The 24,166-nt window shown below is 35.9% G+C and overlaps 1 protein-coding gene across 1 annotated transcript in view; it reads right to left on the bottom strand.

The window, feature by feature from the left end:
• The window catches only part of DOK6 (docking protein 6), a 449,269-nt gene that overhangs the window by 258,772 nt on the left and 166,331 nt on the right, over positions 1-24,166 (bottom strand). Inside the window, exon 2 of the mRNA XM_017527520.2 lies at positions 21,679-21,786. Within this exon, the coding sequence (XP_017383009.1) occupies positions 21,679-21,786 (108 nt within the window). The remainder of the gene's footprint in view (positions 1-21,678; positions 21,787-24,166) is intronic.

The raw sequence follows: 24,166 nt of genomic DNA, 5'->3' as shown, positions 1-24,166 counted from the left end.
TCTTTTTTACTTATTTTTGATTACTAAGAAGCCCACACGGTTTTCTAATGGGCTTCCCCCAGAGGCTGGGCAGGTGATTGATGGGCAGCCTGTGGGAGGCGAAGGTCCATTCAGGCAAGAGCTCCTTGTCAATGAGCTCTGTCAGTATCGGGGGTCCCAGGGGGAAATGCAGGGAAAAGGCAGCAAAGCACAAAGCCTCTCTTTGGAAAAATAATTTATTGCTATCTGAGGCGGGCTGCAGCAAGCAGCACAGCTGACCCACTACTGAGCTGGGGAGCTCTTCATGTGGTCTCTGGGGCTACCTTCTCTCAACTGGGGAAGCAGCCAGTAAGGTCTGAGGACATCCACCTGCAGGAGAGGTCATTCAAAGGTTCAGATGGGAAGTCCTAAGTGTTTCAGAGGATATGGCTTGCTCTGCTCTTTGTAGCCAATTATAGTTATTTTATTATTTTTTTCTGCTTTGGGCACATCATCAGGGAACAAAATAGAGGGGCTGCTGTCAACCTGAAATGCTAGACTGAATGCCCTGGAGAAGACAGTCAGGGGGTCCACTCTTCCCTGTAATAAAATTATGAGGAGTCTCCAGGTCACCCTCTTCAAACAGACAAAACATTTCTTTGTCAAAAAGCTCCTTATACTTCATACTTCCATGGTCTGTCATCATAGACTTGGTGATTTTCACAAGCATCTCTAGAAAATACGTGGCTAATATTTAAGCGAGTCATCATGCTAGCTGTGGTTTCTGTGACTGCTTTTCGTTGGCATTTCGGGAATCAAAACAGGATTGTGTACTCGTTTAATAAAGAAGTTCGCTGTTTACTGCACAAATCTGACAGCTGGGAAGAATTACCATGAGTGGGCCAGGATTGCTGACCTGCCATTATATATAAGACAGAAAATGTAGAAAGATCAAGTTCTGGTGGCATGAAAAAAACTGGCAACAGCTTGAGAGATCATTGCCTTAAAAATGTTGTTGCAGCTGTTCAAAAGATACAAGGCTATTATTAGGGACAGATTGCTGACACACATCAACTTTTAAAAGTGTCACAAGCTAGGTTCTAAGTAGAAATAAGAATGGAAATGCTTAAAAGAAACTGCTTGCATGTGATGACATCGTATCAGTCTATGAATGGCATTCAAGTTCAAATCATGGACAACCATTAAACTTAGTTCTTAGGCAAGATTATGTAGATGCTAAAAAGCAGTAAAGTGTATCCCTACACCCAATCCTAACTGGTTTTGGAAGAACACTGACTTTTGTCCAGTATACTATATAGTCCAATGGAAAATAAAAGACAAATTAAATTTAATCACAGGTGACAAAATTATCTGACAAGGAAGTTATGCAGTAAACTTATCTATCTCATAAGCAAAGATATGAAAGTTATCTGAAATAAAAATATGGTTAAGCTATTTTATATCATCTGTGTGGACCTATATACACACATGTACTATCAACAGCAAACAAAACTGAAAAGATGGTGATAAAAAGTCTTAGTAAATTCAAAAGAACAAAATTATACAAATTATAGCCTATGGTCATAATATAATAAAAATTTATAATATAATATTCTACATACATAAAAATAACATAACTCTCAAGAACATGAGTTAAAAGGAAATTAAAACTTAAATTACAAAATATGTAGATTTTAACAAAAAGTAAACAGTATATGTTAAACTTCAAGAAAACATATAACTTTAAAAATATTTTTAATGAACGAAACAGGTTGACAGCAAAGAATTTAGACATTCAACTGAAATGTGATTAAAAAAAAAAAGCAACAGAGAATTTCCATAAAGACAGACATAATAATGATAAGGGCAGAAATCAATGAAATGAAAAAAAATCTAAACAAAAGCTCCATTTGAAATGATTAATAAAAGAGACCTCTGGCAAGCTAGATGAAAGGAGGTAGGAATAAATCAAGTACAGGATTAAAAGAGGAAACCGAACAAAGAAAAATCCAAAATAGTAGTGGAAAGCTTCTAAACAACTATATATTAATTAACCAAAAACATCAATTAGAAGCTTGTATACCTAGGAAAATACAAAATATCAAAATTGTCAGCAGAAAAAAAAATATAGAAAACTTAAGTAAAATGACATATTCATTTTCCAAAAGCCCATTTCCAGATGGTTTCATAATTGAGTTTATCAAACTTTTAAGGGACAGTGAATTAATCTCTAAGATAGTCCAGAAAAACAAAGCACAAGCTGCTTAGCTACTTCAGTCTGATTTAATATTAATGCAAAAACCAGATACAGTCTGAGTGCGGTGGCTCATGCCTATAATACCAGCACTTTTGGAGGCCGAAGTGGGCGGACTGCTTAAGGTCATTCATACATTTGTCAAATCATATTAAATTTTTACTTAAGGTCAGAAGTCCGAAATCAGCCTGGACAACATGGCGAAAAGCGCATCTCTACTGAAAAATACAAAAATTAGCTGGGCTAGTGGCCGTGCCTCTAATCACAGTTACTCGAGTGGCTGAGGCAGGAAAATAAGGAATCGCTCGAACCCAGGAGGCGGAGGTTGCAGTGGGTGGTGGTTGCAACATTGCATTCCACCTTGGGTGACAGCGTGAGACTCTGTCTCAAAAAGCAAATAAAAACTAAAGACCACCACCAACAATAATGACAACCCTGATTTAAAAAAAAAAGTAAGAAGAAAAAAACGCAAATATGAAAAATATTTAAAAATTATATGGTGATAACTTTACTAAGTTCATTTGATACTGTTTTAACAGTATTTTGATGGAGTTTTTAGAGTTTTCTATACACATGATCATGTTGTCTGCTATGTATACATGCACTGAAACATCACGCTGTGATGTCTGTAAAGTTATTATGTACAATTATTAAATATATACAATTGTTTATGTACAATTATGTCATTATAAATTTGGAAATTAAAATTATATGATGGCATTTTACTTAATATTAAAAATCCCAATGTGCAAATTGAGTTGATCCCAGGAGTAAAAGTTAACAACAGAAAATCTATGAACATATTTCTTTTTTTTTTTTTTTTTTTTTTGAGACGGAGTTTCACTCTTGTTACCCAGGCTGGAGTGCAATGGCGCGATCTCGGCTCACCGCAACCTCTGCCTCCTGGGTTCAGGCAATTCTCCTGTCTCAGCCTCCTGAGTAGCTGGGATTACAGGCATTTGCCACCATGCCCAGCTGATTTTTTGTATTTTTTTAGTAGAGACGGGGTTTCACCATGTTGACCAGGATGGTCTTGATCTCTTGACCTCGTGATCCACCCGCCTCGGCCGAACATATTTCTTAAAACTCCTAGACTAAATGACAAACATCACATGATTTTCTCAGCAGACTGAAACAATGACTTCACTGATAAAGTCCAACGCCATTTGGGAAAATATTTTCTTTAGTTAAAAGGTTACACATCAAAAGTTGGCATTAGCCACATTCTGTATATTACTGGAAACATGGCATGGATGCTCTCAATCAGGGCCTCCATGTAGCAAAGGCCCTGGACAAGAAGGAAAGGGAGGAGAAAAGAGCTGAGGAAAGCAGAATTAAAACTACCTATATTTTCATAGTCTGATCACTGACATGGCATTAACAGAGTCAAAAGAAACAAAGTCAAAAGAAAAACTACTAGAAATGATGAAAGCATTCAGCAATATTGTCAGATACATATAGAGCTTAAAAACAAACAGGACTTCTCTAGACCAGTAATTGTGAGTTAGAAAATAAAATAGAACAATGCATTCAGAATAACAAGACAAACTATAAAGTATCTAGGGATTTTATTGGAAAGAAATGTAAACCTTAAAAGGTAAGCGAAATAAAAGGAGGGACATTCTAGGTTCTTAGACAAATTGCTAAGATAACTTCAAAAAATAAGAGCCTTATGAGTGTTCAGGGAACACTTGCCTTACTAAATGTTAAATATAGTGTGATGCCATGGTAATTTACAACAAATGGCCTGATAGCAGCCTAAGAACAAACAAGCAGACAGTTTATAAGACACAATGGGGAACTTGGAGACAAATGTACGTGTGCGTGTGTGTGTGTGTGTGTATGTGTGTGCAAAATATATGCCATCACAGTAATTGAAAGGATACAAGGTTTAATAAATGGGCTTATGAAAAATGACTAAGTATTAAAAAATGGAATTTCCAAATCAATATACAAATTTGGACGCCAAAAAGCAAAATATTAAAGGCAAAACTTTAAGGCCAATTAAATAATATTTAAGATAATGCCTTTTTTTTGAGACAGGGTCTTGCTCTGTCATCCAGGCTGGAGTGCAGTGGTGCCATCATAGTTCACTGCATGCAGCCTTGAACCCTAGGCTCAAGTGACTCCCACCTCAGCCTTCCAAGTAGTTGAGACCACAGGGACACACCACTCACCTGGCTAATTTTTTTTTTTTTTTAATAGATGGACTATCACTATGCAGCCCAGCTAGTCATGAATTCCTGGCCTCAATCAATTCTGCTGCTTCTGCCTCTTGAAGTGCTGGATGTGCTTTACCATGCCTGGCCTATGATGATACCTTTGTGGTGTGTGGGATGGGGAAGTATTTCTCAAAGAAAACTATGGCAGCTCAATCCATGAAAATTTTGAGTACATCAAATTTTCAGATTTCTATTTAATGGAGGATTCCATACACAAAGTTAATGACAGATAATACAGATGAGAAGTTATTTCCAATGTGTAAAATTAAACTGAGTCTAGTGCTTAAAAGCGAGAAGTAAACCTTATAAAGCAGCAAGAAAAAATGTAGAAACTCCAGTAAAAAAACAAGACAGATGATATCATCAGGCAATTAGTTCCTGGATTAACAAAACCCGAAAGCAACCATGTATCTGAAGAATAACTCAAACTCATTAAGAATTAAAAATACATGTCAAAACACTGTTGGCCATGACTTTACACCCGTCAGATTTGGAACAGTTAATGCATAAGGGTAAGCATCAATGAGAATGTGAGAATACAGAGCTCCTCCTATGCCAGGTGAATGTGCAGAATGAGCTGCCATTCTGGAAAGCCATCTGTAGTACTTGTGTAACTATCTACATATATTTAACACAATTATCTCATTCCTTATATATATTCCCCAAAGTTTCTCACAGTGAATCACAGGAGAGGATACAAAAAATTACAGGACTGTTTAAAATAATGAGAAGTTGCTAATAATCTAGTTTCTATCACTAGGAAAAGTAAAAAAGTAAAATATAGTAAAGGCAAACTATAGAATATTATGCAGCAGTTAGAAGCAACAGGCAAAATAAACACATAGAAATGTGAATAGAAATGTAAAAACCATAATGAACAGAATAAGGGTTATAACATAATAGCAGGTAAGTGAATTAACAATGAAGTAAGTATACAAGAAATCAATAGTACAAATGTATAAGAACTATACAAACTTTACATCAAACTCATTGTAATGATTGTCTACAGAGATGGAAAGATGAATGGGATTAAGGAATAGGAATAAAATAATCAGTCAAACATAGAAAGCACTGATGATGGCATCCATTAACTAAGTAATATGTTTAACAGCCTGTGCAACTAAGCTCTACCACACCAGAAAAAGAAAGGAAGAGAGATGGATGGAAGGAACAAAGGAAGGAAGGAGGGAGGAAGAAAGGGAGGGAAGAAAGGAGGGAAGGCAGGAGGCAGGTAGGAAAATGAAAAACAGTATTTGTATGGTCATCAATATATATCAGTTCTTTGTTACAGAAAGGCTAGGAAAGTTTACTTTCCTAAACTTAAGAGACCAACCCTAGGTCAGACCTACAAGTTAACTGCCAATCATGTTTAGCTGATGTTCGCCTATACACTTACAGCATCCAGGTATATTTAATAATATTCAGGTTTATTTATACTTTCACAAGTTCAGCTAGAAATTTGTATAGCCTTAAATAACAGAAAACCCAGTTATCAGTGATTGAGACCTGGGGTAGGCTAATGTTGCCTGTGGCTGTTTCATGTATACAAAGACAGAGTTTAAGTTCCAACAAAGACTTATGGTCTGCAAAGTGTAAATTTTTTACCAGCTGACGCTTTACATTAAAAAAAAAAAAAGTGTCCTCTGAGGACTAATTTAAATAAACAGGACTTTTTTTTCACATTAGAACTCTGAAGTAGGTAGTTACTGGTATTGGTTCAGCAGTTTGATGCTGTTAGGAGGCAGCATGTCAGGCCCATCGTAATGTCCATTTCTCAGCCTTTCTCACATGCTTATTTCCTCATGGCTATAAAATGACTGCTGCGTGTCCAGCCATCATGATTTCAATTCAGAAAAAATAAGGAACACTACTGGCCATATCAGAAAACATAAAACCCTATTGATAGCTTCTATCAGACTTTAACTTACATCTAATTTGCCAGAAATGTACCTCCCTTCCCGTAGGAAGTATAGAAAAGTGATCATTCTGCTTTTTCAGTCCCTTTAGTAGAGATGGGAAAGAAGTAGTGTCACAAATGGATGTTGAGTTAGCAACGAATTAAATCACATCCCATGCCTGAATTGCCAAAGTGGTATCACGTTTCACCACAAATATGATGCCTATAGGTGTATACCTCCTACAGTCCATGAGGAGAATGTGGATTTCTTAATTTTTAAAATTCCTTCCCATATGAAAGCTAAAGTAGGACTGGAATGGTAGCCACTAGAGTTACATCACAACACAGAACTTTAAAGCGATACTCCCTGCTTCCTTAAACAAATAGCCTAAATGACAGTGTAAGCATGTCCATATGTTTTGAGTTTTGTGAGTAGAACTGCACTGTTACCAGTACCTTTCCATAAATTAGATAAAGCATTGTCCCAGGGCTGAGAAGGCATGAGTGATGAGCCACAGCAAACACGTTACCAACCACTGGGCCCTGCAAGGATGTCAAATGGGTATTGATGATGGACAGAATTCTAAAACGTCCTCCAAGATGCCTCAACCCCTGCTGTACATGCCCTAAATTAGGTTATGCCATATGACACTGTTTAAGGAAGAGTGGTTCCCAGGTCCATCCACAAATGAATGGATAAAGAAAATATGCTATATATACACGATAGAATACTATTCAGCCATAAACAAGACATTATGAAAAATAATTCCTAATTTATTAAGAATGAAAATCTGTCATTTGTGGCAACATGGATGAGCTTGGAGGACATTAAATGAAATAAGTCAGGCACAGAAAGATGAGTACATGTTCTCACTGCAATGTAGAAGCTAAAAAGTTGTGCTCATAAAGAAGAATAGAATTATTATTAGAGGCTCGAAAGGGTCAGGGGAAGGGGGATAATGAGAAATTGCTTTTTAAAAGGTATAAAATTATAGCTAGATAGGAGGAATAAGTTCTAGTGTTCTGGCACCGTAAGGTGACTATAATTAACAGCAATATATTATATATTTTCAAATAGCTAGAAGAGCAGATTGTTAATGTCCTCAACACAAAGAAAAATCAATGTTTGAGGTGATGAATATGTGAATTGCCCTGATTTGAACATTATACTTCATATATATGTATCAAAATATCACATAGTATACCATAAATATGTACAATTAGTATGTGTCAATTGAAAATAATAATAAAACCAAAAATGGAAAAAGGAAATGAAAATGAAAGAAAGATTCCCCAGGCATGCCTGGCTTCATCATGGAAGCTTTCTAAAGGCAAAGTTTTCTCCAGCTGGACACTGAAACAGAAGTCAGAGATCCAAAGCACAAGAAGGATTTGATGTGCCCTGCTGGCTTGGTGAGGGAGAGAATTACAGATTGCAGCAGCCTCTAGTTGCTGAGAGCGATTTGTTCTTGACAGCCAGCAAGGAAACGGGGAGTCAGCCCTACAGCTACAAAGAACTGAATTCTGCCAACAACAGAAGGGGCTTTGAAGCAGATTTTTCTCTACAGCCATTGATGAGAACTCAGTCCACCTGACACCTTGACCTCTGCCTTATGAAACCCTGTGACAGGCTGAATCAGGCTTTTGACCCCAGAACTGTGAACCAAAAAATGGGTATTTCTCAACCCCCAAGTTGGTGATGATTTATTATGTAGCAAAAGAAAACTAAAACTGTATCCCAATTATTGTTAGTATTTGAACTGCATAAAAAATTCAATTTGGGATAATGGTGAGACTGACCACATCAGTTTGCTTGGAAGACGGAACTGAAATGCAACATTAAAAGGTTGACTTATTTTGGCCCACTTTTGGAGAGTTGGGCAAACCAGCTTTAGGACTAGGAGAATATCACAATAGCTTCAAGCATGGGAGAGTATCAAATAGGAAGGCGATTTCCAGTATACCCAGGAAAATCTTTTATGAAAGAATTTTAGTCATCATTCTCAGCAAACTGACAGAGGAGCAGAAGATCAAACACCGCATGTTCTCACTCATAGGCAGGTGTTGACCGATGAGAGCACATGGACACAGGGAGGGGAGCACTACACACTGGGGTCAGTTGGGGGGAAATAGGGGAGGGACGGTGGGGGGTGGGAAGCTGGGGAGNAGGGGAGCACTACACACTGGGGTCAGTTGGGGGGAAATAGGGGAGGGACGGTGGGGGGTGGGAAGCTGGGGAGGGATAGCAGGGGGAGAAATGCCAGATGTAGGTGATGGGGAGGAAGGCAGCAAATCACACTGCCACGTGTGTTCCTATGCAACAATTTTGCATGTTCTTCACATGTACCCCAAAACCTAAAATGCAATAAAATAAATGGGGGGGAAAAAAAAGAATTTTAAAAAATTAGAGAATTCCAGGCTACTGAAAATCCAGTTACATTTTGATATTATAGAATGCTTGATATCTATATAGGATTAATTTGATTCAAAAAATAGAAAAGAAGAACTATGGGGAAATAGTTGCATTTTAAAGCAAAAATTTATAATCTCTCTTTCTCTTCCTTTGTCCGTTTCTAAATTAAAGGGGAAAAAGCTTTGTTTGCCTTCATATTGTATGGGAGAAATTCAACCATTTCTTCAGGAGATCAATTTATTTCACAATATTCTGAGTAGATAAATTAAACACTTATGATCAAAACAAGTAATTTCACTGTCTCAAAGCCCCCAGTTCCCTAGATTAAGGATCTGCTCTCAAATAAAATTAGTTCAGTGGTTTTTCTCAAACTGCAAATTTAGATTCCTCAAAGATCAATTAAAATTGTACTGTTGTTTTGTATTGAAGTAAATAGCATTAAAAATATTAAAATGCTATATAAATTTGAAATGCCTCATTTATTTGAAAGGGATGCTAGATAGATATTTATAGTGAGGTGCAAATTATTATTCAAGAATAAATTTTCACTGAAATAGTGTTCAAATTGTAAATTCTAAATAAATATGCATTTATAACTGTAGGTGTAGTATATAACTTTCCATTAATGGTAGGAAACAATTTATTCTCCTTGGACATGATGCAGTAAGCATTTCTCCTGTTGCATCTGGTCACATATTACACAATTAGGCAGAATTTGTTGATAGATTAAAAAAGAGTTTTCAAAATCAAAAATGTACTGATGATACTCTGAAATAATGAAAAACATTGAATCTAAATCTGTGAATTAACGCAAAAATGCTTCAGAAATAATGGAAATAATGTCAGAACAGTGCTTCAGTACTGAATATTCTTTCACATTATCTGACTTCCCATGTAAAATGACTTGTTTAAAATTATCATCTGACTTTGTCTCAAAAATTTTCTAAAGTTGATATGTATTATTTTCTTAATTTCAAAGATGCAAAACCTAAGGCAGAAATCACTTTTACAACAATAATGATTTTATAATTTACATATTAACTTACTTGCAATTACCTCTTCGCTTTGTGTGCCATGATATTATAATTACTTGCATTTTACAAATAGGGAAATATATTGTTTAAAATATAAATTTTCTTATATAGTACCATTATAGATTATTGCTTTATAAAAGAAAAAAATGGGTAAATTTAAAAAGTGGAATAAGGACTTTGCAAATTCCACTTTGCAAAGTGGAATTTGCTAACATAAATCATGCTGCTATATACTATAAGTCAAGCCCAGATCAGTCATACAGGCATTTTTTTTTAATTGATTTATTTTACTTTAAGTTCTGGGATACATGTGCAGAATGTGCAGGTTTGTTACATAGGAATACAGGTACCCTCATGGTTTTCAAAGAGTCTGATCATAACTGCTGTAGAGAAATTGGTAATAACAGAAATCTGAATTGCTGAGTGATCTGCTTTCCATGGCATCATTAAGCCACATAGAATAATTCTTATTGGCAACAGATATCTAAGATTTTGGAAAATTTTAATTGACCTTAATTCAAATATTACGAAGATCAAGTTTAGCTGGAAGTTTCCTAGAATTTAGCAATCACAACATTACAGCTCGCCTCCACCTGAAAGTTTCAACACCTAGTGCCCCTGGCTAAGCTCTGGCTTCGAGTTTTCCATTCACAACCAGACCATCCCTCTCAGACACTCGACACAGAACATGCATCAGGCCATGGGCATATTCCCCCTTCTTTATCCAACATAAACACGAACTTTTCATTTTCCATTCCTTTGAGTTTTCCCTGAGAAACCTGCATGTGATAATATAAGTAAATCCATCAGTCAATGACTGTGAATTAAGGTGTCACTATCCTAAAAACCAATGTGTATATTAGTAACTGCTTAATGCTCGAGAAACTGAAACCTCTTCCAGATAAGAGATTGAAGATGGATGAATACATTAATGAACAGAGAAGATACCTTAATCTAAACAAATCATGATCACTTTGGGAACTTCCAGCAGGTATTGCAAAAGACACCAAGCCTTTCAACACCTTTCACATCACATCACATATGTGCTCATCCATGCATAGGGCCATTTCATTGTGGAGTCAAAATGAGGGTAGGGTGTTCAACAGAACATTATGCCCATGTGCTATTTCTGCATTTATGCATTCCTTTGCTTCTAGTTTTGAAGAAATGCTATATTTATAGGTGGCTGTTTTTCACAAGGGTAACTTTTCTTTTCCCAGACTTTCTCAGATGTTTGCTTTACATAAAGATAAATACTGCCAATGCCAAACAGAATAAAAGGATGTTTTCAGTGTTGGGTTATAGAGAATTTAGAAGTGAGATTGGTCCCAATACAAGCATCACTTTTCTGGCATCAAGCAGCTTTTATCCCTGGAACTTCACATCATTCTATCTTCATTTATCCTTCTCAGGGATTTTATGTATATTTTCCTCCCTGTAGACAGAATTCATATTTATTTTATTAAAATGTCTATAAACTGCTTCTTTTTCATCTGCTTAGAAAATTAAGGAAAATTTATTAGCTGATTCTATGTAAATTGCTCTAGTTCAGTTTTCATTGAGGATAAATTTGTTTTGAATATCTGTTATGACAATTATATACAGCTACATTTTCAACCCTAATGCATTTTTAATAACTTCCTTCAGCAGCTAGTGATTTGAATTTCAAATTTCTTTCTAGCAAGAAGTTTTTAAAAAAGTATATACCACTTTATAGCAGTTTCATAGAAAAATTGATTTATGCTACAAGATCTCTCTCACAGTAAACATATCAAATGTCTAAATGAGACCATTAATACTCATAAGCTTATAATATGTATGTTCCAGATCAGGCATAACACAAAGTCAAAGCTGGTACGGAAATAATTGTATCCTTGGCTTATTTATTTATTTATTTATTTTTTCAGAAATCTGTCATTTATGTTGCAAACATTTCATTTATTTGATTATTTTAATTTATTGCTATTGAATGTTATATACATTTTAGGGTATATCAAAGTAACTGGTTAATTACAAGCTTAGGATATCTAAACATTCACAAATAGAACAGTTTGGGAAATCCATACTAGTCTATTTCTCTAAGCCACCTTGAAAATGAATATTTTTTCCCTATTCTGGAGACCCAAAATTTAGACTGACCATTAATTGTCTAAGAGAAAACAAAAGATTTCATATCTGCAGGCCTTGCTTATAAAGGAGCTTCCTGTATTTACCTGACCCTCAGAGGTAACTATGACCAAATACACAACTTTGACAATGTTCACTTTTGAAGAAAAAGGATTAATAATTCTAGAAATGGAGCAAGTCATAAGGAATTATGATTTAGTCCACAATTTTGTAAGAGCAAGAGTATATCTGAACATAAAAATATTTTAAAACTCCTGTGATTTTTTTTTTTTTTTTTTTGGTGCCTTGATGGCTGGTTGTCTAGGCCTTGGACAAAGTAATGCCATCTGATCCGTATGGTGACATTCAAGTCACCCACAGCCACCTGTCCTGTCCCATGGAGACACATGTGGCTTCTGATATCTGCTTTCTCCTCTCCGTTGTAAATATCAAAATTTTTAAACAATTTTCTCTTTGGTAAAACAAATACATTCTCTCTTTAGAATTATTACTATTTCCTTAGGAGTATAGTTACATAGTATGGATAGTGACTATAACATTTGCTGTTTAGTCTTTTAACATTTATTCCACTAATAGTTACTGATGTAAGTGGCATTCTTTGCAATTTTTAAAATCATTTCATATATTAGCTTCTTCCCTGTCAGGGAACTTTTTTTTAAATTTGTAGTTCTCAATAATCTTAGAATTGAAATACCTGTGAAATATCACGGATGTTACTATAAGGCTGATACCAAAGTCCATTTCATTTAAAGAAAACGGCTTACTACAGAGTTTAATTTTGCATGGATCTGCTTCTACAGATGGGCTTTGATATACACCCACCTTAACTTCTATTCAGTAGGTTTCCTAGGCAATTTCACTACAATCTGCTGTACTTGTAATTGCTTAATGAAAATATATAGCTGAATATACCATAGATGCCTTCTCATACCATGCCAAGAATGACATTTTTCTTCACCAGTGAAAACTGCTCCTCTTCATGTGGTAACTGTTTCTGTGAATGCAAAGTCATTCATCCACCACCTTGTCTTGAAAAGATCAGAACTCTCCTTCCTCTCTCCTCCATTTCCCCTAAACACCATCAGTTACAAAGTCTTTAATTTTTTTTTTTATCTGTATAAATTTAGGGAATACCTTTGCTGTTTTGTTACATGGATATATGGTGCAGTAGGGAATTCTGGGCTTTAAACCATGGGCTGAAGAGTGTACACTGTATCCATTACATAACTAATTCTACTTGACTGTGCCTGGAAAATGTCACCTAAATCTAACTCCTCCTCCCCAATCACCTACCTTTGTCCATTCAAGACTTTGACATCTATTTTTGGGAAGTGAGAATATTATAATATTTAATGAACTAGTTTCTCTGTATGTAGTCTATTACCCTAGCCATTGGCTGAGAAACCACAAAAATGGATTTTTTCTGAAATACATATTTGAGAATATGACAAACCATTTTAACCCCTTCACAACTCCCCTATTGCCTAAAAATAAAAATTAAACTCATAGCAAGGTAGTTATACCCCATTATTGCCCCATGCACTTCTTTTAGGCGCATCTTTCCCACTCCAGGCCTCCTTTAAGAGCCAACAGCAGATTATTCAAATCATGATGCAATATAGCTTTTCAGTACTTGTGGTCACATTTTTCTTTATATAATGCATTTTCCCCATTATTTTACTTTGTCAAAACTAAGTAAACCTAAGAAGTCCCTTAAGTGTCCCCTCCTTGGTAAAGTCCTAGTTGCCAGAAGCAGAATTAACTGTTCTTGTGTACTTTTAATATTGTGCTCTACATTTAATCATATTTCATTATAGTTGGTTATTTACAAACCTTACTTCCTCAGATCATAAAATTTCAAAACAATAGTGATAGTAACTCTTAGTGTTGACTGACTACTCCCAACACTCTTAACCTTTTTATAGGTAGAACCTTATTCAATTTTCCTACTGGTCATAGAAGATTAGGACAATTACTGTCCCTAGCGTACAAACAAGAAGAGTATCTTCTTCATTTTCTGAAACCTGGGGTCTGCGCTGTTACTACACATAGTAGTCTCACAAAAATTTATATTACATTATACGATTATGTTAATGATCATACTGCATTTATCACATATGAATTGGGTTAAATAGCAATTCCCCAACAAAGAGGGAAGATCTCTTTCCTTTGTAGCACAGTGGCAACAACTCGTAGAGAAAGATGTGCCAATGTTATTTATCTCACCCAACAAGTGCATATATTCATACGAATAGCTATTACCTTAATTTGTGCAATTCAGAGTTGCCTAATTTTAGTATAATTTTGCTGACTAGGAAGAATAGATCACATATGAGTAATAGAGTGGCATTATAGAATAATGAAAGGATGATAAAAGAGAATTTGAAGAAAACCAGATGTACATCCTAAGGGAAAAAAGAAACAAAAATCAGAATAATTGAGTTAGTTACAATAGTGGAAAGAGGAGATATAGTAAGGTTGATACAAAGACACAAGCGTTAGTTAATATTCACTAAAATAAAATCAAAGTCAGAAAAGGAACCTTGTATATACTCTTAAAAAAAACTTACAATTTTTACTACTGATGAATCATGCCTGTTATTTTTCCATATCAGGATTGGTTGAACTTTGCTGTTTCAGTTCATAATCCATCACAGAAAATATAAAATAAAATTCCTGAAAGGAAGCTTAAGTCATTGGGAAAGTGAATTATCGTTTCCAATGTTATAAAGGGAAAGTTGTAATAATAAACTTTCATCTTCATAACACTGCCACAAGAAGGTAAATTCCAGCGGTCAGATCTACTGAACATAGTTATAAAAGAGCTTCAGGGAGCTTCAGTTTACAGTCAAAAGTCTGTAGAGTTTTTAACTACAAGATGATCCCCTTAACTGTTCCTTTTCTCAATATGCTCTTCATGCTGTTTTGCCACTTTGTTTTCACACACTGGAGGGAAAAATCACACATAGAGCACGTATGTTTCTGACATGTTGATCACAGTTTTCCAATATTAATTTTTATCCAACCTACTTATATCTATACTCATACTCTCTTTCAATGTTTTTGTTAAAATGAATGAAGTACCTGGAACCAACCCAAATGCCCATCGACGATAGACTGGATAGGGAAAATGTGGCACATATACACCATGGAATATTATGCAGCCATCAAAAACGATGAGTTTGGGTCCTTTGTGGGGACATGGATGAACCTGGAAACCATCATTCTCAGCAAACTGACAGAGGAGCAGAAGATCAAACACCGCATGTTCTCACTCATAGGCAGGTGTTGAACGATGAGAGCACATGGACAAAGGGAGGGGAGCACTACACACTGGGGTCAGTTGGGGGGACATAGGGGAGGGACGGTGGGGGGTGGGGAGCTGGGGGGGATAGCAGGGGGAGAAATGCCACATGTAGGTGATGGGGAGGAAGGCAGCAAATCACACTGCCATGTGTGTTCCTATGCAACAATTTTGCATGTTCTTCACATGTACCCCCAAACCTAAAATACAATAAAATAAATAAATGGGAAAAAAAAATGAATGAAGTATCCCGGATCCTGTCAAAGAGAAAACCCTATAATTATACACAGAAACCTTCTCCTCATCACATTTCCTGTTTACTAGATCATTCCCATAGGCCTACAGGTGTGTTATCCATAGATAACATGTATGTCATGTTTAAAAACATACCTGCCACAAGTCTTGGCTCAAAACTTCTTGAAAAAGTTTTCTAAATAGCTGTCTTTCTCAAATATCATTCTCTTATAGGCTCCTCCAAGTAAACTTGGTCCCCATATTTGAATGAAATAGCTTTTGTAAAGGTTATCGGGGACCTCCGTGTTGTAAATGCAATGGTCTCTTTTCTTTCATACTACACAATCTCTTGTTGGTATTAGCTATAGTATCATTTGTTCATCTTTATACATAGTTTTCTCCTGGTTTCCAATGATCTACTCTTAATGTTATTTTTCACAATTTACATTTTTCCCCCCAGACTTCTATTCTGGCCCTTTTTCTCCCACTAATCTTCTAAATGTTGGATTGCTCATTATCTTCTTTTTCTTCTCTGTCTTTCCCAAGGACATTTTATCAGAGCTATAGTGTAGGGTACTATCAATATGCCAAAGGTAACCAAAGGAACAACTTTAGCAGTGACATTTCCCTCACTTCAGCCCATAGCTATTTATCTAATTGACTACTTGACATTTCAGTTTGAATGCCTAATAGACATTTGAAATTTAATATATGTAAAGTAAAAGCTTGTAAGTTTTACCCAAAGCTAGATCTCCTAGGCTTCCTCAACCCCACGAACTGCATCATCCTTGACACTGTTGCTCAAGCCCAGACCCACGGATCGTGCATGAGTTCTAATGTTCATTCACACCCAATGCTTAATTCATAAGTCCTGTCCATTTTCACACAGCATATCCAAAACTTGTCCTTTTACTCTAAAACAATGAACTAAGGTTTATTGTAATGTATCTTTGTTATCTTTCAGTTTAGAATATTTGCCTTTGTGATCTCTACTTAGCCCCTTTGCATATTGCTCCTTGGCATATGATAATTTTCAAATATTTAGAGCTTTCTAGATAATATGTTGTTATTAATTTCTTATGTAAAACATCTATGGTCAAATAACACAATACTTTCTGATTTATGCAGACTTGTTAATATTCTTGAAAGTAGCCTACTTCATTGACCATACCATGTGCACTTGGAAATAACCTGTAACCTGTAGTTGTTTTATGTATTGGTATGAAAGTATCGAGCCAAAATGGTTGATTATGTTATATCCAATCTTATGTCCTTGCTAATGTATTTTTTTCTAGCTATTCTATCAATTGGTGAGAAAGGGCGGGGGTTCTCCTCTTTCTGTACATGTGTTCTCATTATTCAGCTCTCACTTGTGAGAACAGGTGGTATATATTTTCTGTTCCTGCATTAGTTTGTTAAGGATAATGGCTTCCAGTTCCATCCATGTTATATATGATCTTGCTCCTTTTCTATGGCCACATAGTATCATATGTACCGTACGGTATATATGTACGACATTTTCTTAGGTTGGTTCCATGCCTTTATGGTAGAATGATTTATGTTAGGATTTCTTTAAAAAATATTTTTTTCCTGCCAAAAATATCTTTTTAAAATTAAAACAGTAATGATATTTTAATTTACTTCATCAAGCATAGGCATAATGGCTGTTTTTAAATCCTATCCTAATAATTCAGAATCTAAATCCTATCAGGTTAAACATCTGATTTTCTTTTCCCTTTTGATTAAGCTCCATTTTCATAATATTTTATGCCTTGAAGAATTTTGGATTTCATATTGGACACTGTAGTTCTCATGTATAGCCTCTGGATTCTGTGACATTTGTCTGAGTTTGTTGGTGTTTGGTTTCAGCAAGCAATTACCTTGCTTAGACTGAATTGCCAAATGCTACACCTGTGGTAGGGTGTGGCTCAGACTTCAGACTCTTAAGCTTTAGTCGTGAGTTGTTTTCAGTTTGCCACTTCATAGCTGGTTCAAGTGTCAGCCACACTCGTGTTGGGAGTTTATGTACATATTTAAGAGCTCCCCTTTCCTACCCTTCTCTTTCATGGAGTTTCTTCCTCACTTTCTGGCAACCTAGGTTTCTCCTGGTTTCTGAACAATGCCATGTCTTTCTGTGGTTGTTTTATTCAGCGGTTCCCAACCTGTTTGGCACGAGACAGGTTTCATGGAAGACAATTTTTCTATGGACCAGGGGGTTGGTGGGGGCTGAGGGATAGTTTTGGGATAAGTCAGGCATATTACATTTATTGTGCACTTTATTTCTACTACTATTACATTGCAGTACATAATGAAATATGCATACAACTCACCATAATGCAGAATCAGTGGGAGCCCTGAGGTTGTTTTACAGCAACTAGATGGTCCCATCTGGGGGTGATGGGAGACAGTGACAGATCATCAGGCATTAGATTCTCATAAGGAGTGCACAGCCTGGATCCCTTTCATGCGTAGTTCACAACAGGATTTGCGCTTCTATGAGAATCTAATGCTGCTACTGATATGATAGGAGGTGGAGCTCAGGTGGTAACATCAGCCATGGGAAGCAGCTGTAAATAAACTCAGATGAAGCTTTGCTCCCTTGCTGGCTGCTGCTCACCTCCTGCTCTGCAGCCTGGTTTCTAACAGGCCACAGACCGGTACTGGTTCATGTCCTGGGGGTTGGGAACCACTGGTTTTAGTCATCCCATTGCCATGGCCAATACTGCTTTGCTGTGACTAAATCTGTCCCGAGCCTAAAGCTGCAGCCAGAGAAAGGAAGAAGCTGTCATTTATTTGTTTCTAGATCTGACTTTCCTCTACAAATGACTTGCTTTTCTCAGAGACCCAGGGACTTGCTTTTGTATTTTGTCCAGTGTAAGGTAAATAGATGTGCTTTGGTTAAGAACAGGCTGAGGTAAACATCCTGCACGACTCAACAAGATTGGAGTGCAGGTGCATGATTCCATGCATTATGTAAACATAGCTATGTAGCATGTCACCTGGCTCGGAGCCACTATTGTTTGTAAACGGTATAACTGCCCTGCTGATGCTGTGCATATGGCATGCCCAGAGAAAGACAGAGACCCAGAGTGGTTTCGTTTTACAGATGAACACAGGGGAGTCAGGACACAGGTCAGATTTATACCCAGAGAGACAGTGAAGCTGCTGAATCTGTAAGGGAGAGCTGGTCACCTGAAGGCAGGCAAGCGGGAGCCAGAAACCAGCTTGGGCTGAGAGGGAGAGAGTGAAGCTGCTGACCCTGTAAGAGGGAGCCAGCTATGCACTGGAGCGGCAAGAGCCACAGAGCTGGCTGCTGAGAAGGGCACAGCTGGAGCAAGCAGCTGAGATAAAGGTGAACACGTAAGTAAGCTCCTGATGAGACAGACAGTGTGAGAGAGCTGCTGAATAAAGTCATGTGTCATCTACCTGCCATTTCTTGAGAGTTCTTCCAGCTCCCTACCCCTAACTATCTTCTCCCCTCAGACTTCAGCTGGGGCTTGAACCTGACATCCAGCATTTCTATCTGTCATTTGTGGGACAATTATATTGTCAGAAGATCACTGTTACGCACTGAAAATGAAAACACAAAGTGGTATTTTAAGACTATAATGCCAGACCCAGGCTTAAACCCTGTCATTGACTCTCATCACCTGCAGTTTAATTCAGTTTTTCTGACCTCTTCTCCTACACTCAGTCACAACAGATCTCTTTCAGATCTTGATCACACTGAATTGTCTCCACCTCATTTTTTTGGTAGTGATTTAAAAAAAATTTTTCTTTCTTCTTGGAATGAACTTCCTTTATATCTCTGAATTTGTTAAGGACTGACTTTTTGTTGTTGTTGTTAAGTTTTAGCCTACTCATATCTGCAGCCATTATTCATTAATTCTGTATTATATTCTTTAATAAAAAACACATTTATTACATATATACATTGTTTTATGTTATTAAGAGGTTAATATCAATGATAGACTAGAGCGCCATCTTTCCAATACTGTATCCCCAGCACATGGCCCAGTGCCACATTCATGCTGAGGCCTCCATAAACATGTCTGATAAATGTTAATGACTTGGAATTCCATATCGGGCTAACAAATAGAACATGTTTTGACAATTCACAGAAAAACTCAAGGAATGAAGTTTGCCTTAAAATTCACAGCTCACAGTGGAAGCCAAATGATTTTAATGAGGCAGTCTGCAAGATAAATAGGAGTTAGCACTTTCTTTAGCTCTGAGCACTGCCATGGAGTGCCTGGGATTGCCTCTGTGGGATAAGGAGTAGGCAAGGTAGTAGAAATCAAGAGAATATAAAATAAGAAGGAAGGGCTGTTCCACATGCCTCCTAGAGATGACCCTTTCTCTTCATTTGGCTAACACACTACCAATATCAATTCAGCCATTCAAGTAACTTCTTTGCAGAGAAGGTTTACCTAAGATCCAAATTAGAAAACATGCTCTTTCTTCAGCAATCTATGACTACTTCTCCATCTGTACTTGCTATAGCAAATCAGAGTTATTTGTATATTTGTATTTTCTACTAGAATGCAAGCCTTTTGGGCAAGGCTGTGTTTCATGCTTCTTTGTATTTCCAACCAGGAGTGGAATTCCTGGTATACAACAGACATTCCATGCCCATCTGTGTCCAAATTACCAATCCATAGGGGGTTAGAGGACTAGCGTGTGTCTACCTTTTTTCAGATAAAAGATAGCTGAGTCCAGAGATAAGATAATAATTCTTTTTGACAACTGTTCCTATTTCATTTGTAAGTAAAAATAAACCCAGCTGTACTGGCCAGAGAGCTCCAACTAGTACATGTCACTAATCAGCAGGCAGGAATTCTAACCAGTCATCCAAAGAAGACATAATATGCTCAGCCCTTCAAAATTTTACTCACAAAGTAAATATCAGGGACTCATGTTTTTACAACCTGGCAGTTCCCCATTAAGTTAGATTTAACATTATTGCTAAAGTAATAATCATAGTCATAACAAAAAGATACCAGTAAGACTTTAGAATTCAAATAATTGCATACGATTAGATTGAGAAGTATTATGCTGGCTGTTTTATGAAACCATATATCAAATAGTCTTTAGAGACATAAAACAATTTTAAAATTAATCTACTCATGAGAAAACCAAACACTCATGAGCTAGTAAGTGAATGGACAGAAACTTTAACTTGTATCCTCTGGCAGTAAATCTATATTAATATATGGAGTACTTGGCTGAGTACAGTAGCTCATGCCTATAATCCCAGTACTTTGGGAGGTCAAGGCAGGAGGATTGTTCAAGATCAGCAACCAACCCATGTCTATCTATATTTAAAGTATTTTTAAAAATTATATATACATATATCGTTTCTAGACAGTTTTACAAACTTAAATTTTAAGCTCTTTGATCCAGTTTAAATACAATATAAATGATTACTAGTTAATATTCATAGCTAATAATACTATTTACTGTAAAAAATCTTTTAAAAAAGAAATTACAACAATATAAAAATAAAATTCCACAAATTCATAACATTATCTGGGATAACTTATTCCATGTATTACCAATGGGAAATTACAATCTTTACTAAGCATTCCACCAATAAGCAACACTGTTCTATAATTCTGAGTTTTGACCATGAATCCTCTGTATTACTATAAAATGTCTAGCTGTGTTTTGATGTTATCATGAAAGATATATTTAGCATCATTCTGGGGTTATGTTTTATACTCTTTTAATTCTTAGGAAATTGATATTTTATTCCTAGTATTCATGCCTTACCTCTACACATCAGCATATTCAATGATCATTTTCTTGTTAAGGAGCTTACAAAACAGCAAATGCCATACACATTAACAGTATCATTAGCACTGCTAACAGCAGCCCCCAATTTTTATCTAGTAAATATTGTTCACAGTTTACATCAAGTAACAAATGCACAATTAACCTGAATAGAGAGAAAATACATACTCAGCAACTTAGAAAATGATTTGGCTGAGTTATGAGTCATCTCATTTTGCAAAGTAGCAATAAAAATAAGTCTTTCATTTTGCAAAGGTACCACTGGCATTTAAAACACATTATTAAAATAAAGGAGAAAAATATCTTTTGCATTTTATCAGAAAAGGGCATTTTATCCCAGCCATTAATTTTTGCCTTTGTAGATTTCATCTATTAAAGAAATATCTCCACAAGTCTTCGAGGGCCCAGTTATTCCCCAGGGACTCCCAGGACTGTGACTTACCTTATGAAAGTTTCTGAAATAAGCTGCCTTTTCATCTGGAAATTTTTCTAACCTTCTGGGTCCTTTGCTAGAAGCCTTCTTGAAAACCAACCAGCATCTTCTGAAAATCTGAAAGCAAATAAAATAAAGGAATCCCATTATTCATCTTTTTACGTGAGTTTATGACATCAGGAGTTTATTTATTCAATTAATCCACTGGGAACACTTTTTTTTAAGTGCACTTACTTCACAGAGAGGAAATGTTTTTGATTGACAAATATGTTCTTAAGATTACAGTGTATTTTTAAAATATAATATTTCATATAAAACAATTTTTTTTGTGAAAAGATTGTGTTTTGAAGTTTTCGCTGTATTGGCTGGTTTCAGTAGTCTTTAACATAACTAAATCACCTGGATGTCAACACCATATAATTACTTATTATCACCGTCCTACTGACTGGCAATTCTCCATCTTCCATGCTAGTGCAATGGCAGGTTAATAAAGTTAATTGAAATACTTACATAATACTCAATTTTCTGTCTTTGAAAAAAAAAATCACATTTGAAAATTAACTTGTGGAATTTCAGATTTTTAAAAATATTCATTAATAATTTTGAAAGCAGCAATAAATATATGTTTATAATGTGAACATCTGTCTGATCCTTTCTTTACTTTTGTAATAGGAAGTATTTATTAAATACTTATGTGCAATAAATTAAAATTTATATACATATTTAGTCCTTATAATGAAATGAGATAGAGACCTAGAATGGGCATTACTTTCATTTCAAGATAAAGTATGTGACAATGTCAGGATTTGAACACACACATCTGAACCTTAAGCTTTGGTTGAACAAAAAAAAGCAAGACAACTAATTACACTAACACAAACCATAATTTCTGAACCTTGCCCTTATTTTATAGACCTGATTAATATTGCACCTCTAGATTGTTCGTTCTATATTTTCTACCATATCACACTCCCTCAACAGGTAGGTTTGAAGACAAGGTAATAAAATGAATTTTTCCCAATAATTGAAGAAGTCTAAAAATGCAAGTTGGCCACATCTTTTAAATTTCAAATTTTAGTGCAGTCTTTGCTGGTGGATAATTTCTTTATACCCATGAGGAAACTGATAGAAGGAAATTTCTGGTATCTAGATCACAATATTTCTCTTCTATGTCTTCATTTAAATTGCAAAGTTGTCATGCTATGTTTTCGTTCTACAAGTATATCCCAGGTAATAGAATTCCTTTGAAGTCTACATTGTTTATTACTCACAAGAAGGCAGTCTTTTCCGTGTTAAAGGCATTCTTACAACAGTCACATAAAGGCCTCTCATTATAAAAGTAGAACAACCAAGATACACATACTTTGACTTTACTCTTTCTGTCTTTCTTGCATACTTTTCAGAAGTCTTGAAAAGCATGTGTAGGACAACCTTAAACTTCCTGTACACATGAACATGCCTCTCCTCTGCCTGGATCAGATGCACCTTCCCTAACAAATGCTTCCCAACCATGCACCAGAAAATTACGAACCAAATTACTCCTTTAGCACTCCTGGTGTTCTATCTACATACAAGTCTTGTATTTCACACATAATAATGTTATTATTCGCTTATTTGGCCCCTTACTGATCCACACCCCTAAAGCAAAACAATATTTAAAAATTAAATGATTAGAATATGATCAGTATATGGTTTGCTCAGCTCTAATTAGTTCTACATCAATTTATTTAGTGCTATCAAATTCTGCTTTTGAACTTAAATGAAGTAACTGCATTTCAAGTGGTAACAGATTTTGGAAATGCAAATATCTAAGAAGAGACAGTTTGGTACAGCAGAAACTTAACAGAGCTTTGGAATCAGACAGACATAGATTGACATTATAGCTATGCCACTTACTAGCAGTGCAACCTTACACAAATTATGTAGTGTCTTAGCTAATAAAGAAGGGTACGTCATGAAACAGAGGGAGGATTTACCAAGATGCGCTTATGTTGTAGTACAAAGAAGACTCTCCACAAGGTGCAGCCATTTCTCAAGCCCTTTTTTCTTACAAAGTACAATTTTCTGCACATGACAAAGCCATATGAAGGGATACTTTTTTTCCTAATGACATACAATTCTATTAAATATTCAGCTCCAGAATATTCGGATGCAAATATTTTGCAACCAGAAAAATTAGAGCACCATATAATAATTTTTTAAAAACAGAAATTATATTAATGTTCTCCCAAATACAGACTGTGAAACTACAAATATTAGACTTGGAATTCCAGCTCAGCCCCTTCCTGGAGCCAGATAACTTTGGACAAGGCATTTAGCTCTCTGAGCTTGTGTCCTTAAATTAGCTTGAGGATGATTAAGTGTTAAGTGTTAAGAAATTAAGTATATATCTTCTGCTCCTCTGTCAGTTTGCTGAGAATGATGGTTTCCAGGTTCATCCATGTCCCCACAAAGGACCCAAACTCATCGTTTTTGATGGCTGCATAATATTCCATGG

Source organism: Cebus imitator, unplaced genomic scaffold (genome assembly GCF_001604975.1).
Source record: "Cebus imitator isolate Cc_AM_T3 unplaced genomic scaffold, Cebus_imitator-1.0 Scaffold49, whole genome shotgun sequence".
NCBI classification, from domain to species: domain Eukaryota; kingdom Metazoa; phylum Chordata; class Mammalia; order Primates; family Cebidae; genus Cebus; species Cebus imitator.
This window is presented reverse-complemented; position numbering and strand designations above follow the sequence as displayed.